Source organism: Cygnus olor, chromosome 1 (assembly GCF_009769625.2).
Source record: "Cygnus olor isolate bCygOlo1 chromosome 1, bCygOlo1.pri.v2, whole genome shotgun sequence".
Taxonomy (NCBI): domain Eukaryota; kingdom Metazoa; phylum Chordata; class Aves; order Anseriformes; family Anatidae; genus Cygnus; species Cygnus olor.
Genome location: NC_049169.1, coordinates 97,404,953 through 97,422,634, shown reverse-complemented (window position 1 = coordinate 97,422,634; position 17,682 = coordinate 97,404,953). Strand labels below are relative to the sequence as shown.

At 46.6% G+C, this 17,682-nt stretch overlaps 1 protein-coding gene across 5 annotated transcripts in view; it reads left to right on the top strand.

Annotated features, from left to right (window-relative positions):
• IGSF11 (immunoglobulin superfamily member 11) overlaps nucleotides 1-16,820 on the top strand; it is a 96,788-nt gene extending 79,968 nt beyond the window's left edge. For 4 of the 5 annotated variants that reach the window (XM_040571275.1, XM_040571293.1, XM_040571297.1 and 1 more), the window contains exons 2-7: nucleotides 9,265-9,428; nucleotides 10,662-10,869; nucleotides 11,685-11,840; nucleotides 12,847-12,969; nucleotides 13,199-13,349; nucleotides 14,061-16,820. In XM_040571275.1, the coding sequence (XP_040427209.1) occupies nucleotides 9,265-9,428; nucleotides 10,662-10,869; nucleotides 11,685-11,840; nucleotides 12,847-12,969; nucleotides 13,199-13,349; nucleotides 14,061-14,511 (1,253 nt within the window). In that variant the 3' untranslated portion in view covers nucleotides 14,512-16,820. The remainder of the gene's footprint in view (nucleotides 1-9,264; nucleotides 9,429-10,661; nucleotides 10,870-11,684; nucleotides 11,841-12,846; nucleotides 12,970-13,198; nucleotides 13,350-14,060) is intronic. The other variant, XM_040571306.1, reaches the window with a different exon arrangement.
• The last annotated feature ends 862 nt before the right edge of the window (nucleotides 16,821-17,682 follow it).

Sequence of the window (17,682 nt, the reverse complement as noted above, 5' to 3'; positions counted from 1 at the left end):
CTGTCATCTCAGTGCCTTTTCTCCATTTTAGGAAGCATAGATGCAAGCCGTTACTGTAAAAGGTACGATTTTCTTTCCCAGGAGCTGTGACAAGCAGTGAGATAGTGAAGATGAGGGATGTGGAAGGCTTATGTTGGCATCTGAGCTAGTTGAATGGGAAGGTCTGCAGCTCACAGCTGCTGTTGCAGGCTCTCTGCAAACTCAACCAGGGCTTCCCACCTCAGATGTGCTTGCATGGACCTTTGACAAGATTATTTTTTTTTTTTTCCCCAAGTCACTTCAGCTAAAGACTGCAGCTAGACAGTTCATTGAGTAACTGGCCATGGCCATTTAAACTGGACATTTAAAATGTTCCTATCCCTAGAAATCCTTTACCATTGGATGCCTCCACTGTAGCAGTCAGCAGAACAGGAGAGTGCATCTGCAAAGCAGCTTTTTGCTCTCACAGCAAAGCAAGCTGTCCCGTCCTTACACCTTCCTCAGCAGATTATGCTAATTAATGTCTGGCTATGAAATGGAGGCACAGCTTTCTTTCTGCTTTCACTGCTTCTTGGGCAATAACCTTGTTCTGAGTGGCAAGGCAAACAGCAGGAGATGATAACATCTTAAGTCAGTGCAACAAGATTCCCCAGAGCTGGTCCATCACAGGTCTAGGAATGAAGGAAGAGGGACTGTGTTTGCCAGTCTCAGGTTTGTAGAAGAATCATAGATGTCTTCAGTGCTGGGTACAGCCAGGAATGGGCAAAGTTGGCACCAAATATCCCACAGACTGGGCTGAATTAGGCTTCCCTGTCCCTCCCCTCTCGTCAGGGGAGCAATGAATGATCACTTGAGTGAGTTCCTCATCCTCTCTGGGTCCCCTCTGGTCTTGTTCATTTGCTAAAGCAAAAAATTCCCTGACCTCAGTAGTGCAGCTGCTCCTTGAGTCTTCTGCAAACGCTGTGAATTCAAGGACTGCCAGCTCAGATCGCAGCAGTCTGTTTTCAGCCAATGCCGCATGCATTGGAGGGAGGTGTTAAACCTTCCATAATGTACCTAATTGTGCAACACTATACCGCGGAGAGGGGATTAACACATGCCCCAGAGCACAGCAATTGATTAGTTTTATCCTAGCTAATGTCATTGTAGATGTTATTTTTGTTCCTACCAATGTCTCTTCCTATTTTTATAATCTTGCTATAATATAATGCAGGGGGTTTTGGTGGTGGTGGTTTGATTTATTTTTTTGTTTGTTTGTTTGTTTGTTTTTCATGGCTAACTTGCATGCATACTGCATCCTTAGCAGATGAAATGCAGGACAACCATCCCAGTTAGCAGAAGGTGGAGAGGAGGTGCCTCTCCGAGCAGCTCCAGACAGGCTGGATGGAGGTGCAGAAGGGAAGGCAGTGCTAGATGCACAGCAGGAGCCCAGAATTGGAAAGGACCACTTGGGTCATTTGGCTCTTGACCCGGCTATCACCAGGGCACCTCTAAAACAAATTTGTTCGTGTTTTCACTTTATACATTAGCAAGTTGCTCTAGCACTATGCTCTTCTCAGAATTTGAAAGACACTTTTGCATTTCAAGTCTGTGACTAATTAAGCACAAGGACTGAGGACTGTTGGAAGAGCATCACTGAGGTTACACAGACAGCTAAGCATAATGCAGTCCCTGCTACATGGAGAGCACAACGGCTTTCGATTTCCCTAGCAGGTTTGAATGCTCAGCAGTTCAGCAAATCCATTCCTGGAAGTCTAAACCTGGGCAAATGAGGATCTCATGCTAAAAGAGGCCCTCTGAAGACACCTGGAGCAGAGTGACTTGCTCACCAGGACCCAGGGAGTCTGTGACAGAAATAGGGAAGGAGTCAAATTCCTCAGTGATTTTCCACTGCATGTGTTAAGAGAGACCTTTCTCTCCCCCTTAAAAGCTAGTCTACCTCCTCTGACAAGGACATGGGAGTGAAATGACACCATTCTTGAAGTATGCATAGCTGAAAGCTTTCCTGCCCTTTTTTTGTCCAACTTTCATCTTCCCTATGGCTGCAGGTTGGCGAGGTCAGAGACAGGGAGATGTGCTCCATGTTATCTCAGACAGCTGTTTGAAAACCCCCTTCCAGCGGGCCTTCAGAGAAAGACCTGTTTTCAAAAGGGAGATGGCAGTGGTGGCAGAGATCGCTATTTGCAAGGCCAACAGCTGAGACCAGAGCAGAGTGGGTCAGCAGCAAGTCTCACTGCTATCTTTTTGTCTAGTACGGATGAGGTTATAAATGATAAGGGAGCAGGGTCAGCATATCAGCACAGATTTACAGGTAGCCAATGTCTGCAATCAGCTGGCAGAGTGCACAGCGAGAAACACTGCAGGGCTCCAGTTCAAGACCCTGACACTGTGATTTCTCCCTGGATTAGTGTCTGCTAGCCCACATATCCTACCAGCTGAGCAGCAAGCCCAAGATTACTCTTGCTGGCCTAAAATGTGTTTGTTTACTTGGAAGGCTTTGTGCTGGAGAGAATGTTAGATACCGCCAGTTGTGTCTGATGATTTCTCCAGGGATAAAGGTGCTTAGAGTTTTACTTGTCTTTTGACCTCTATTTAGCAGAGAGAGTAACACTATATAGACCTAAGAGTAAATGTTAGTGTCCGTGTAGATTTAACACCTGTATTACAGAGGTTTTGCTCTAAAACCATGTTCGATATGACAGTTTTCCTTTTTTCTTAGTCCCAATAAATTCTTAGACCAGTGGCTGAGATATTCCAAGTCTGATGCAGCTGTTTCAGAGAACAATACAGCCAAACTCTGCCTGATTGCAACTTCACCTTTTAGCCTTGAGCTATGTATTTGTTCTTCACCATGGTGGGGATAGTAAAGAATATGGGGAAAGAGCTGGACAGGGAGAGGGTAGGACAAGGTTGGTAGTGTGGATTGCATGGCTATGTTTTAATGATGAAAGGACAGGACCCAGAAGCACCACTGGTGAGAGACCTGGTTGTTACAAGAAAGCAGGGGCTGCAGAGTGCTGGACTTGACTGCTAAACCATGCTGTGCAGTACAGTGTCTGGGTCTTTAAAGAATAAATTGGACAAGCTGCCATTGGGAGTGGCTTAGGGGGTGTTGATCATGTCTTGAGGAGGAGCTGTACTATGATGTCCTTAATCTGGTCTATTGCAAGCTGTCTATAGACAACAGGCTGGGTAAATACTGCTTTTGGTTAGATGGACTCTGAGCTAGCAAGTGTATCTCATCTGGAATGACAGGGGTATGCTCAGCCCCTAGTGAGAATGGGCACAAACAGTGTTCAAACAGCTTGTTGAGCAGCCTGTTTGGATGCTGTGAATGTTCTGGGCTCACCGTAAGCATCCATCTTCTTCCCTTTGTATTATACCTGATGCTCTAGGCTGGTACTGGGGTGCCCTTTTCCAGCCCTGGTGAGTCTTGTGGAGCTGAAACATTTTCAGCTTGGGAAGGACCACCATTTCCTTTCCAGAGATCACTTCCAGGCAATGTAATTGCTCCCTCACAAGATAGAAGGGATTGTCAGCAGGGAAAATGTCTCTTTAGTTTCTTTGCTGCCCTTCAATGTCATTAGTGCTTGAAACTGTGAGTCAGGCCCCTTCAGGGGCTTTGGAATGGTTGCTGCACAAGAAGGTCCTATGACAGAAGTACTCCCTGCATCTGTTACCAACTTCTCCAGCAGTGCGTCACACCTTCCTGGGCTGGGGTTTTGCTGCGTTGCTCTGTGAGTTGAGTCAGCAATGTACCTCAGGTCGTCTGGGGTGGGAGATGTTTCTTCAGCACAGAGAGCAGCTTTGGTCCCAAACTCAGAGATGTGAGGCAGGCCAAAGGCAGGGTGACTTGTGTTTTCCTTTCATCTCAGGAAAAAGACTGCTCTGCAGTTTCTCCCTCTGTTGCCTGCAGTTGCCAGACTGAACACTGTGTTCCTACCCTGCTCTTGAAACTTTTGAGTGACCTCATCTTTGCCTCTCTAATGAGGGACCCAAAATGTCATAGTGCCAAAGGCATCTTCCCCAGCACATGGCAACAGGATCACTAATTGCGCTGGGACAGGGGGAGCCTTTCCCTGCATTTTGGATGCAAGCTGATACAGCTTGAAGGTTTATTCTCATTCTCTCCCCAGCCACACACATTTCTGCGTGTTTTCCCTGGAGATTTGGAGATGATGAACGCATGAAGCTGAGGGGTTTTCTTTCATCCCTTTCACACCTCCCTCACTTCTTTCTCCCCTGGCCATTTGCTTCCCTGGCTTGCCAGCACTGTGGAGTGAACCTGTACCCTGGCCGCTGTGTTTGCAAAGTCATGCTAGCCCAGCCTCCCATGCCGCTGACTCTCAGGAGGTTGCTGCTAGCAGGTGCCAAATGCTGCTGACTTGCCAACAGTTCTTGAGGGTACTTGCAAAACAGAGTCCTCCAGAAGGCAAGGCAGGGCAAGAGCTTGGTTTCATGGTATGAATGACCTTCCAAAGAAACCTTTTTTCTTTTTCTTTTTCCCTTTTTTTTTTTTTTTTTTCTTCCTGTGGCCCTGGGAGGTCAACAGTCTTAAAATAAATACAGTAGGGAAAGACTCTCTCTCTGCACTCTACTCCAACCGTGATACTCCAACCCATCCAACAGTACCCAGATACCTTGCTGAGCATAGCTGCCTCTGAAAAACATGCTGAGGATTATCATGCAGTAAAGGGAAAGGTGCCCTTAGGACAGCTTCAACAGCACAACAATGGTGCTTTTGGTAGGGACAGCCTCTGCAGCCTCTGAGGCCCCTGTGGTCTTTGACCACCTGCCATCATGGTGCATCAGCTGTTCATGTTACAGACTGGCCTCTTGATGTGAAGCGGTGATGATGGAAGTCCTCGTTTTGCTCACTGGGCTGTCAGCTGAGTTGATTTGCTGGTCCTTCTGGTGATCTCTGGCAGAGAGGTGTGGCAATGAATGGGAGCTGGGAACATTTTCATTCCTCTTAGTATGAGTCAAAGTGCTGAGACGTGCTCATGTCTTTGATCTTTGCTGTGTCTGGTATATTCTGAAGCCTGTCAGGCTGCAAACCTTCTAGGGGAGGTAGCAAATGTGATGGCATCTGTCTCCTCCTTGTACCCAGCAGGGAGGAAAATGCTGGTTGTGTGTCTGGGCCCTACAGGCTTGTGTTGTGCTGTATGAACTACCTACATGAGCTACATGCTGGGGAGGTAGCGAAGTGTGCTGTTTGGAAAAGCAATAGTGCCCCATCAAAAATGAAATTGAAGTGATCTGTTGCCAGAATAATTACTTGGTCATGGGAAAATGGAGACACTCTAAAAGAGGCTCTGCAGCCAAAACATTGTTCTGCTGGCTGGTTCCCTGATAGGTAAGGGACACAAAAATGGAGCATCTGTTCTAATTAGTGATGGGAGCTCGGTGCATCGGGATCAAAGGAGAAAGCTGTGTGCAGAATCAAGCTAAGATCAAAGTGTCCTACGTACAGGAAGGGCCCACTCCTCCTTCTGCTGACAGTGGTGTGTGTACCCTGCTCTACCTCCAGGCATGGTGCTTAATTATGGAGTAAGGAAGAGATTGCACATACAGGAGAGGGTGTAATGGCCATCATAATTCAGCTCTAGTAGAAAAAAGATATGGTGGTGATTGATTCTTGCTGCCTCTTACAAGTTATTAAACTTCTCTGAATGCTTAGAAAAGATCAGAATTATGTACCTTGTCAAAAGGAGACCTTTTACAACATTTTTTTGCTTGATTTTTCTCACCTCTTATGTGTAATTTGACTTACTAGGCTGGGCTGTATGTTTGTGCATATATCTATATTTGCATTTATATCTACCCAAGGGAATTCAAGCTTTCATACCTTAGGCTGCATTGAAAAACCCTTATCCCAACACTTATGCTAAATTTGAAATCTTTTCCTCCCTCTCTCCCCTGGCTCCTTCCTTTTACATTAATGCAAAGACATTTTTTTGCAACTCCTAAATATGAAATGTTTAAATAAGTAATGTTTGGTTCAGTTTTCCTCCTAGGTGTCTTCCTGGGCACAGTGGCTGATGTGTGTGTGTCTTTGTGTGCAGCCACCTGTGTTCTGGGCCATGAGTATTGGTGTGGAAGGATGCAGTAGACAGACAAGTGCATGTGTAACCATGTTACATTTTCTAGTAGTCTGAGAAGATATACATTGAAGCCCCTGAAGAGGATTTGATCTTTTCTCTTTCAGCTGTCTCCCTGGGAGAGAAGCTGCACTCTGTAATAACGCCTCCCCCTGGCCCTGGTGCTGTGTTAGCACACCTCCCTGTTTATGCTGGTGGAAGAGGACTTTGCCTGCATTTGGTCTCCTGCCTCCCCTGTTGCCTTGGTTAAGCTTAGTTGTCAGAAGCGGTTGTATGTGTTTTCCCCAGCTGTAGCCCTGCAGGTGCCACTTAGCTTAACAAAGTGAGTCCTTGTCTTTGTGCTGCCTGCTTCGTGTGCATCCTGGGCCAGAGAGCAGCTGACAGGCCCTGGGATGTATGAGGCAAAGGCAAACCTAAGGAACTGCCTTGCCCAGTGCTTCAACAAGGCAGAGACAGAACAGCGTGGTGTCAGGAGGTTGCTTGTCTTGCAAGCCCAGGTTCACAGGTGTTCCCTTGGCAAGAGAAATGGACAGAAACCTCATCTATTCCTTAGTGTCCCCCCTCACAGAAACAACTCTGTGTCATTCAGTTTAATCTGAATGCCGTGGTGCTTTGAAAAGGGGGGAGTAGGGAGGAAGATTATGGGTTCTGAAGGCTGCTACAGGGTGACAGTGGATCACTGGAAGAGAAAAGGGGATAATACATGTTTTCTTTCTGTTTTGAAATGGTTCATAAGCAAATTGGGATATTCTCAAGTGTATTGAGAATTATTTTTACAGCGAGGAAATTATGCATGCTCTATTTCATTATTTTTATTATTCTGCAGGATGTTTACAATCAACTAATAGCAAATATTTGGCATGGTGAGAGGGTGGTTAGGTATGAAAATCACATCATCTTGGTGATTGAATGATTGATTAAACTAAGCCAAATTTGCAAAAACAAACTTTTCCAGAAAAATTGCTGTTAGTGAATACTCACACTGAAGTACTACTTCTCCTGAATTACAAGAACTTGATCATGTAGGTGTTTCTTGGAGAGGGAACTGGAGGAATGGGGCTGAAGAACATACTTCGCTATTCCAAATCAGATGAGAAGCTGGGGGCAGGTTTTCCTGTCATGTGGAGCATCTCATAAAAACTACACTGAAGAAGGCAGAAGAGTTTTCAGCTCCACGTTAGAGGGTGTAATCCAATAAACGTCCAGATTACTGTGTCTCCCTGCACACTGTTTAGCACATGGATGGTGATAGGACTTGATGAGTAGTCATGCCAAGGTAGGCTTGAAGAGAAGAAGATCTCTTGTCAAAGTCATGTTCAGTAAGAGATACCTTGTTTCTGGTCTTTGGGCTACTGCAACTGCCTGGCTTGCCATAAGGAGCTCAGGAGTCCAAACTGTTGACCACAGAAGCAACTGGAAGGCAGATGCCTTGTAATAAAGGTCATGCTTATTACTGGCCCTTCAAATTATTTACTTCCGCTTGCTGCTGACAGCCTTTCATAGGAGATTGATGGATTAAGCTTTCACCAGCTGTTCTGTGTCCAAGCACCTAATTCTTTCAGATTTTAGAACCAGAGCCAAACTGTTTCAGTAGGAATTTCCAAAATGTTCTATATTTTTAAACATGTTCCAAGCCTGTGAGGAAAGTCAGACTTTTGTTTTGTTTTCTGCCAAGTAAGAAACTCATGAATTTCACTCAGAGAGATTTAAGTTGTCATTTTGTCTGGTTCTATTTTGAAGCATTTCTCCCAGAACTACCTGAAGCTTTAGGGGTAGCAGTTGGGGAGGAAGGGAGGGAGTTGGGAAGTCTGGAGGAGGTTGCTGAGGATCTGCAAGGTCCTTGTGTATTGCAGCTCCAGAGCACTCAGTCCAAATCCAGGAACTCATCACAGGCTGTTCAGGTGCTGCTAACTTTGGATCTATAGAGTCTGAAGTTCAGTGCTTCCAGGCTCTGAGTGACCCATTTCTCCATTAGGCAGGCTGAGAAGGATCCCAACACACGCATGTGTGAGTGAACACTTAGCTTTTTCTCAGAAACTAGCCTGTTCAATTTCTTCAGAGTTCAGCTGGAACCATATTCTTTTTCAAGGAGCATTTCACCTTCAGCAAAGGTGAAATGAAAACTTTGCCAGCAGCTCTTCCTGAAGTCAGCAAGAGAATAGGGTAGTCCTCAGACTACATCCCGGTGTTAGCAATATTCTGATATTGCCTTGGGGCTTGAAAACTTCTTAGCATCTCCTCCAGCAGCCTCCTACATGCGTTGAACAGGAAGATAGTGAGCTGGCATGATGAGAGATGTCTAGAGTCAACGTTTTGATTTTGTGCGAGAAAGTGGTTTAAAGAATTTTAGTGCTACTCAAAACAGTGCTGGTGACTCCTTGGTTAGTTTTATTTGACAAGATTTTGGCAGTAGGAAAGGAGATATTTCCCTGTGTGACTTGCAGTCTAAACACTGCAGCCTTGAGCTGCTGCACTGGGAAGCCGGGATTTGTCAGACTTTGTGCCCTATCCAGCTTGTGTGGAATGCAAAGAAGTGAATGGTGGAAATGCTGGGAAATAAAAAAGATTGGATCAAATCCTCCTTTATCTGAGTAGCCATTTTTCACCAGCTAGGAAGAAACACCTGGCCTGGAAAATATTTAGATTTCTAGCCCTTTAAATTAAAAATAGTGCTAAAGTGTTTCTGTTCATACTGGACTTCACAAGGAGGAGAAGTTGGGGGAGATCTGTGTTTCTACTTTAAATAATGCGTTCTCTCTTCTTACCCCTTGGTGAAGCCTTTTAGACTGCAGTTTCCTCTTCTGTTTCAGTGATGTCGGGTATCATTAAGATTGATGGAATTGAAAACATATTTCATTATCTCTTAAACACAGCTTGGCTGCTTTTACAACTCTTTCCCTGTTGCCAAAACAAAGCCTGATGTTTTCAGAGGCTCTGAAATGAGAGTGCTCTCACTTGGAAGGATGGCCTATCTGCATTTGCTTCTGGAAGAGGTCTGCATGAGAGCAGCCTCATATGTTGAGGGACAAATATAATTCTTTAGATTGAAGTAATTGGTAAGGGACTGCTGTGTAACAACAGGATGCTGCTGTCATGACCTGTCTGTGCATGGTGCCACCTGAAATGTTCAAACTGGGAGTCCTTCTCCTGAAATGCTTAAACTGGGTGTTCTTTTTCTTTCTAGGTATGGTGTGTCCTCTGGAGGTGTCAGTCAGTTCAGGGAGTATCCAGGTTGCCCGAGGCCAGACAGCAGTATTGCCCTGCACCTTCACCACTAATGCTGCTCTCACTAACCTTAATGTCATCTGGATGGTTACTCCTCTTTCTAATGCCAACCAGCCTGAACAGGTAACTCCTTTCTCACTGGAGCATATATTTCTTTGGAGTTTTCCTTTCCATACCCTTTTGACAGTAGTAAATAGACTAGTAAATAGACTACATCTGGATGTAGTCTATTTACAATGCTGAGTCTCTGGTTGCCCCAGAACATTCTCTTCATTGCTGAACATGATCCGCAGATCTTAGATGAATTTGATTTATTCAAAGCCTTGTAAATTGATTGTGTGCATTGTGCCCTTGACTGGATGTGCAATCAGGGCAGATGTATGTGTTACAGTATGGCTGCCTTGTACTTCTGGTGGTTTGTGTGTTCAAAAGAGCACAGGCAAGATAATCCAGGTTTTGGTGCACTGGCTTTGGGATTTGAAGGATCTGGAATCAGCTGCAGGCTTAAACCTGTGAAATCTCTGTAACATGATCTCATAGACTCATCTTCCCTCTTACTTTTTCATTGCCTGTTGTTTTTGCAAGGCCATTCTTACAAACATTAGCAAAGGAGACCCTATTGTGTTGGATACAACAATCATAACCTGTGAGCTGCTGGCCTGGGTTTGTCTACATACTGAGAGGAGAAGAAACCCATTGCTCTGAAATGCACTGATCTTTGGTCACACTGTCCCTGTCACATTTGCTGTTCAGTTGTCTGATTCAGTGTCCTGCACTGAAGAGAACTTGCTCCTCAGGGACTTGGTTTGAGTACAGACTGCTATAAAAGCTGTTGGATTGGTAGAGGCTGCACAGACTCTAGGGTTGCATTGCTTATTATTCAGTTCATCCTAGTGATCGTCAGTGAGCAGTTTCAAATCATGGCAGGACATTACTGGCTGACACCCAAAATGATACTGTCCACCAGGCGGATGCCTTCCAGCAAAGTACTTACTGACCTGCAGAGTCTCTGCCTCTCTACATCAATCCTGTCTGGATGGGTAATGACTGTTATATGAAACAGGGTGGTATTACCCATCCAGCTATGCCAGAAGACTTGGGTAGTTATCTGGTCCATTTGCTTTTGTAAACATTTTTGTTGACATAAAACAGGCCACTGACTGTGTTCTTCCTTTAGAGAAAACGCTTCTCCTAGGATCAGTCTTTCTGGGTCTACCGTTGTATATTGATGTTTGCTTATTCAGAGATCCTTTAGGAAATGGTCCTTTCAGCTTTCAGAGCCCATGTTTTACTTGCTGTTCTCCCTCCTTGTTCAGCCTCTGCAGAGTGTTATTTGATTCTTCCTTTCTTTTCCAGGTTATTCTTTACCAAGGGGGTCAGATCTTTGGTGGTGCACCCCAGTTCTATGGGCGAGTGGGGTTTGCTGTGACAATGCCAACCACCAGTGCCTCCATCTTCATCAACAACACCCAGCTTTCAGACACTGGCACATACCAGTGTTTGGTCAACAATCTTCCTGACCGAGGCAGCAGGAATATTGGAGTCATTGGACTGACCGTCTTGGGTGTGTGTATTGGGATTATGGGGGAAAGGGAAGGAATTGGGGCACGGGAATCCTCTGTGTTTGATGGTTCTCATAGCTTAAAAATATGGTGGTGTGTGCATTGGAGCCCATGGACATACTGTGGTGAGGGATGGGTTGGGTTCTGAGGACTGTGGGAGTTTGTAGGACACATACCCTCATATGCAGATGTGTATAACAGAGTTTTAAAATATGGTAGAGAAAAAGCTTTTGTGGCAGGCTTGTGATGTGGAGTTGCAAAGAAGCATGAATAAAGCATGTGTGCATCTTTGAGAGCTAAGGGGACTGTAAGAGTTTTGTGCATAGTGACAAGAGAAGAGAATGGACTTTTAGATCTTTGCTTCCTTTTCAAGAAAGGAATTAGTTCTGGATGCTCCCTATGACATTAAAATACTACAGAGCATGTGCCATTATAAGGCTATGAAAACAAAATCCAACTACAGCATATTCTTTATGCTGCCCTGTTAGTTGTTGCTACCCTTGCTGTCTCAAACATAGAAATGTTCATCCTTTTTTTTTTCCTCTAGGTAGGGCTCTACAAGTAGTGGGTCCTGGGAAGGCAGTTATCTGGTACCTTGATGGACAGGCTAGTCAGGAATCTTTGTGAATTGTCACCCCTCAAACCTTAAAGGATTCCTGTCTGCTACCTCCTTTCTGGGCTTTGTCTGATTCTTGTCCCCTATCAGCTCATGCCAATATCCTTGCTTTTCCCTGCAGTGCGTGTCCAGAACGAGCCTGTACTCCACTGTTTGGTCATGTTTTCTGATCTTCTGTCACTTTCCCCTCTTCTCTTGTAGTTCCTCCTTCTGCCCCGCTTTGCAGAATCCAGGGGTCCCTGGACGTGGGCAGCGATATCACACTGACCTGCAGCTCGGAAGAAGGCATCCCCCGGCCAACATACCTCTGGGAGAAACTGGACAATGTTCCCAAGTTGCCCCCAACTGCCACACAAGGTGCTCATTCTGATTATCCTCTTATTTCCAAGGTGGCAGCCTGGGCTTTCCTTTGTCTGAGCTGCCCGAGATGACACAGCTCTTTGAGTGGCTGCCATCACTTGCATGGTCACTTATTCGGAACGAAGATTCCTGGAGTGCTTGGAGTGTTTTGGACTAGGTATCCATCAGTGGCCATTTAAAGTTTCATCTTATTTTGGTACAGAACTAATGTTCCCCTTTAAGGAACAAGGGTCTAGTCAAACAGGAGACAGGGAATAAGGTTGCCAGATGTTTGCACATGGCTGGAGATTTCATCTGCCAATTCACCTAAATTTTAAACCAAATGCAAGGCTCATAGATTGAAAATTGGGAGAAGAGAGGCAGAATTATTCCCTGAAAATCCTGCCATCTTGTCTCATTGAGATCACTGTGCTCTGATATATTAGGCTGGAGCTGCCTTTTAGGTGTGTGCAAAAGCAAGACCCTGATCAGACTGGGTATTGCCCGGCCACAAGTCCCATCCGTGAGGTTTCTTAGCCTGTGTCCTGACCGAATAGAGGTAGCAGTACTTACTTTTGCCCTTTGTCTTGCTGTATTTTAAGAACACACATGAATTTTAGTTTCAGGTAATTCCAGAATGAGAAAAAATGCAAGAGCAGGGGTTAGGAAGCCCACGGATGGGAAAGCAGTGTTGCTGTGAGGCAGGACTGAATTTAGCAGGTAGATCTGGGTATAGGTAATTGCACATCTCTTCTTTCCTCCCTTCTCTCACACAATGATATGAGTCCCAAGCTTTCATTTGCAGAAATTCATCTGTAAGAAGAAAAAGAAATATCTAGTGTAAGCTCCTTAAGACCTAATCTTGTGCGTGTGTGCACAATGCTTCCATCTCAAGGTTATTTCCTAATTTATTTATCTCTTAAGAGTCTCACACATCAATTCTCTATTTGCTGGATTTGCCTTTTCATGGTTTTCCTCAAGCCCAGGGCGGGGGGATTTAAATCCTTCTTTTCTCTCTAACTAGACCAAGTCCAGGGCACTGTCACTCTCCGAAATATCAGCACTGTGTCCTCAGGTCTTTACCAATGTGTGGCTTCAAATGCCATTGGAACCAGCACTTGCCTTCTGGACCTACAAGTCATTGCACGTAAGTATTTTGCCAAAGGAGGCTTGGTCACCTGCTTCTGTCTTGTGACAGTAACGCGTGTAACCATGTTTGCTGTGAGCCACCGTGTGCCTCTCTATCAGAAGATCGTTTTACTCTGGAATGGGGACACTGCCTTTCCCCCTTCCAAGCCACATAGCTTCAAATGTTCACAGATGGCCACAGCCCAGCCCTGATTTCTTCTCCATTCTCTATTCAATTCTCCCCACAGCCCACCCCTGGAGCATCGGCCTGATTGCTGGAGCAGTGGCCACAGGTGCTGTCGTGCTTGTTGTCTGCATTGTGTTGGTGGCCATAGCACTGTTTTACTGGAAAAATAAACACAAAGAAGAAGAAGAAGAAGAAATTCCCAATGAGATAAGGTAGGGGTCAGGGAAAACTGATGCCAGGGAATCTCTGATCACCCAGCAAAAGCAGCAGCTCTCAGGAAGGGAAGCAGAGATCCTGCTTTTACTCATCCTAGGTGTGTTTCGCTGGGCCAGGGGAAGGTCTCCGTATCTGCCCAGAAAATGTAGGGAGCAAATGAAGAATGGTAACTACAGATTTTGCTTTCCAAATTACCATTATTGGAAACTTCACCTTGGCACTGTTAGCGCCATAGGAGAGTGACTGTGTATGTGGTGGGGATCCTAAACCACAGTATCAGATAGTGATAGCTGAAGAGCTCTGTAGGTACAGCTGTGATGTTCTCTGGTGTTATAGCCACAGTGTTTCCCTCTGGCAGCATCCCAAAGATCCCCTGAGGATCAACTTTTTTGATTGTACAAGTACAGTCATACTGACTGGCTATGTAGCACCAGTGGTTCTGATAACCACTGGTTTTGCCCCCTACAAACGTAAGTGTGGGTTGCTTCCCTCAGTGGTGGGCACACAGGGCAGTTAATGTGCACAGAGGTGGGTCCCGTAAAGAGGAATGAGCGAACAGGTCAAGAAGTGATGCCAGTTCACGCTGGTACTGTCTTTCACCTTGAATTGATGTCGTTGTCCCCAGTGGAGGTGGATGGAAGGGGCGGGGGTGCATAGGGGAAACAGAGCATCATCCTAGCTGTACCCTCATGCCCTCTTCTCCCCAGGGAGGACGACCTGCCACCCAAATGCTCCTCCGCTGCCAAGACATTCCACGCTGACGCATCCTCATCAGAGAACGACACCCTCACCTCCTCCAACACCTACAACAGCCGCTACTGGAATGACCCCAAGGCCAACCATGCCACAGACTCCTTCACCCGCTTCAGCAACAGCAACGACACCCGCCAGCCCCCCTTCTCCCGCTCAGGGAGCACGAGTGCTCGCCCTGTCTACGCCAACGGCGGCCACCCCTCCCCGGCTGCCCCTAAGACGCTGGTGGTGACGGCCAGCACAGCGCCGTCCCCACAGGAGGTGGCCCGGAGCAATGGCTCCGTCAGCAGGAAGCCTCGGCTTCCGCAGACCCGCTCCTACGCCGTCAGCCAGGCCACGCTGGAGCGGATCGGGGCCGTTCCTGTCATGGTGCCTGCCCAGAGCCGGGCTGGCTCCCTTGTGTAGGGGCACGCCGGCAGCCATGAGCTGAGCAAGGGCCTTGTGTACCAGAGAGGCAGAGACTTGGCCGAGAGACCCTACTCCTTCCTGAAAGGCAGCGAGGCAGCCGGGGTGGGCCTACCAAAGCCACTGCCAGCCGGTGGGACAGCCCCGGCCATGCTGTGATGCCCCCCAGCTCTCGGGGCTCCACCATGGACGCCACAGATGTGCCAAGGCTGCAGGGGCACGAGGGGACCCTTCCTGGCTGCTGGGCCCCAGCCAGGACCCCCTCCCAGCCCAGCCTTGGGAGGGGGGCTTTTGCTTTTGTTTCCACTTTGTTTCGTTGGGGGGCATTTCCGTTCATTTGGGTCTTTCAGGGAGGTTTGGGGAGATTATATATATATTTTTTTTCTGTTGTTGTTACTGTTTTATTTCCAAGAGGACAACAGCCTGTGTGGGGCAGGGAGGGGTGCCCAGTCAGGATATGCCTTGTCGTGGAAGCTATGACTCCCTCCCTGCTTTGCCAGCCCTGCTGCTGGACGAGGAAGGTTGTGGGATGGGGATGGACATGAGGATGCACTGGCTGAGGTGGAGGCACAGCTGCCAGCCAGGCCAAGGGGAAGGCTGGACAAGGGTGCAGGTCAGAGAGCATTTCTCTTTATTTATTTATTTTTGCCATTTTTCCCCTCAACTCTGACACACACACAAACACATGCGCGCACGTGTCGTCCTTAGGCTCAGTGTTTCTCAGTCACCACCAGAGCCCTCTTCATGGATGTGGAGAGTGTTGCCATCTGGGTGTCTGCTCCTGAGAAGCTCTGTGAAGAGAGAGGGTGCATTGCTGCTGCTGCTGCAAATCTAGTGGCTTTTTATATTTTTATTGTTATTTTTTGGGGTATGGCAGAGCAGCAGACAGGCCCTGAGAGGAGTCTGCTGAACCTGGGCTGCTCAGACAGAGGGCAAGGAGCTTCAGACCCCACAGCTGTGGTGTTTGCATGGGGGGTTTTCTTTATCAGACTGCGCACGGCTGTCCCGCATGTCAGGGCACGTGTTGTGTTTGGGGCCCTCACACAGAAGCACTACGGTTTTCATTCCCTCTCATGCACACACACACAAACTTCCCAGATGCTGAGGATGGCAGGATTTGTTTCTAAATCCCTTTCCTTAGATAGAGTGAAAGCAGGGGCTCAATGGATGGAGTAACCCTGTGGAAGCCCACATGCTGTCTCTCTGCCTCACTTACTTCCCGCACTGGTACTTGTGGCACCTGCTGGTGGCTCTCCCATCTCCTTGCAGTCAAGGAGGTGGCTGGGGCTGGCACCTGTCCTTTTACTTTTTCTATTGCAACTAAATAGCCTTAATCAAAGCCAAGGGTTGAAACCGCTCAAGGGACCTAGTGCTATTGGAGGACTGGACCAAGGGCTTGGACTCCTCCTGTGAGAGAGCCCCGGCTCAGAGGACCATGCCTGGATGGGTGTACTTGCCCTCCTACATAACACCAAGCCTTGCACATGTAAAGGCAGTGGTCACCTCCAAAAGTACCAGAGACCTCCCAGATCTGCTCTTGGAAAAGCAATGTGGGCGATCACAGGCGACTTTCTGTAGCTCACACTGGGAAAGGGTCTGTTTAAGCCAAGAGACTTCCTTGTCCCCCTTTCCCTGTCCTGGCACAGCTTCACTTTCCCTAGCAGTGCATACACCTTGGGCAGGGCCTTCTGCCTGTACTGTTCAAATGCAAGCACAGCTTCTGTGGAAGGAAGGGAAGAGGTGAGGTCTGGGTTCCCACATAGACGCAGTTCCTTTGGGGAGGTTGGGGGTTCTTGGGCAGCACTTGGTTTAAAGCTTGGCTGAGATTTTGTGCCTTCTTTGCTTAAAATAAAAATAAAAAAGGAAAAAAAAAAAAGAAAATATACAGCCTCCCTTCCTTCCCCCCTCCTGCACAACTCTGTCCAGAATGGGTGCAGTGGTGCAGACAGGTGGTTGTTGTGTGCGTGTACACAGAGTTCACCAGAGCAGCCCTCTTTCCTGTCTGTCTGCTCTCTTTGCTGCTGGGTGGTAGGATTGACATGGGGAAGAAGAGTGGCTTTTGAAACCCCAGTGTGGGAGGAAAAAAAAAAAAAAACAAAACACAACGCAATCAAAGAAAAACCCAGACACACTCTTTCCGCTTTTGAAACAACCCGTGTGGCATTTACAGGAACACTGCCCTCAGCAGGCCCCCTCCTCTAGTGGGAAAGTTCTTCTGGTTCCTACTCTCCATAAGACTGTTTGCTCCTCTTTCTTTGTTCTTTCTAATTGTCTAAAATTCAATAAAACTTTATTCATATAAAAAAGGACTTTTTAATGCCTGCTGCTGCATTTTTTTTCCTATTAATTCTGTAACTACAATGAATTTGGCTGTTAATACTCAGCCTTGATAGGGCTGTCAGTAAGCAGCGACCATGCAACCAAGACCTGAATCTTATTAGGCCAGCCATTTTGGTAGTGCACCCGGGTACTATAGCCTTGTTTTGCTCATTCATAGTACTCTGACACATTGCCCTTGAAGGTACAGTTTCCCAAGCTTGCAAGATCTCTGCTTCTCTAGGCAAAGGTGAGTTTTATTTTTTTGTCATTTGGGGGTGGGTGGGAATCCTTTGTGCTGCTTTGAGTGATGTGGGAAAATATTTTGTTTAAAAATGCCTGAATTTCCTCATATGTTTGTTTTCTGGTCTGAAACATGTCATGTTCAACCCTGATCAAAAATCTAAAGCAGTCACTGGGAAAGCCCTCAGTGACTTTCTTGGGCGTCTGAATATATTTGATGGGGTAAACTGTCAGGAAGGTAACTAAAGTTCTGAGCACCATAGACAGGGCATAGGAAATTTCAGTGCCTGAGCATTCACACTTCCAGGGCACTGGGAAGCACGCACCTCTCCCTATCAACAGTGGCTAGCAGAAGGTTTTTATTAGTTAGACCTGCCTGATGTTTGTCCAAAGTTTTTGCATTTTTTTCTCTATGTTTCATTTTACCTGCTTCTTCTCTACCCACCCCACCCCACCCCCAACCTCCAGGTATTTTGAGAATGATTATTAAAAACAAAAAACTACAGATCCAGCAGCGATGCTAATTCAACACTGCTGCACACATACTGTGTTCTCATTCCAAGGTATTTTTCGACTAGTTAAAATATGCCTGTGAATGTGTTTTCAGCTATA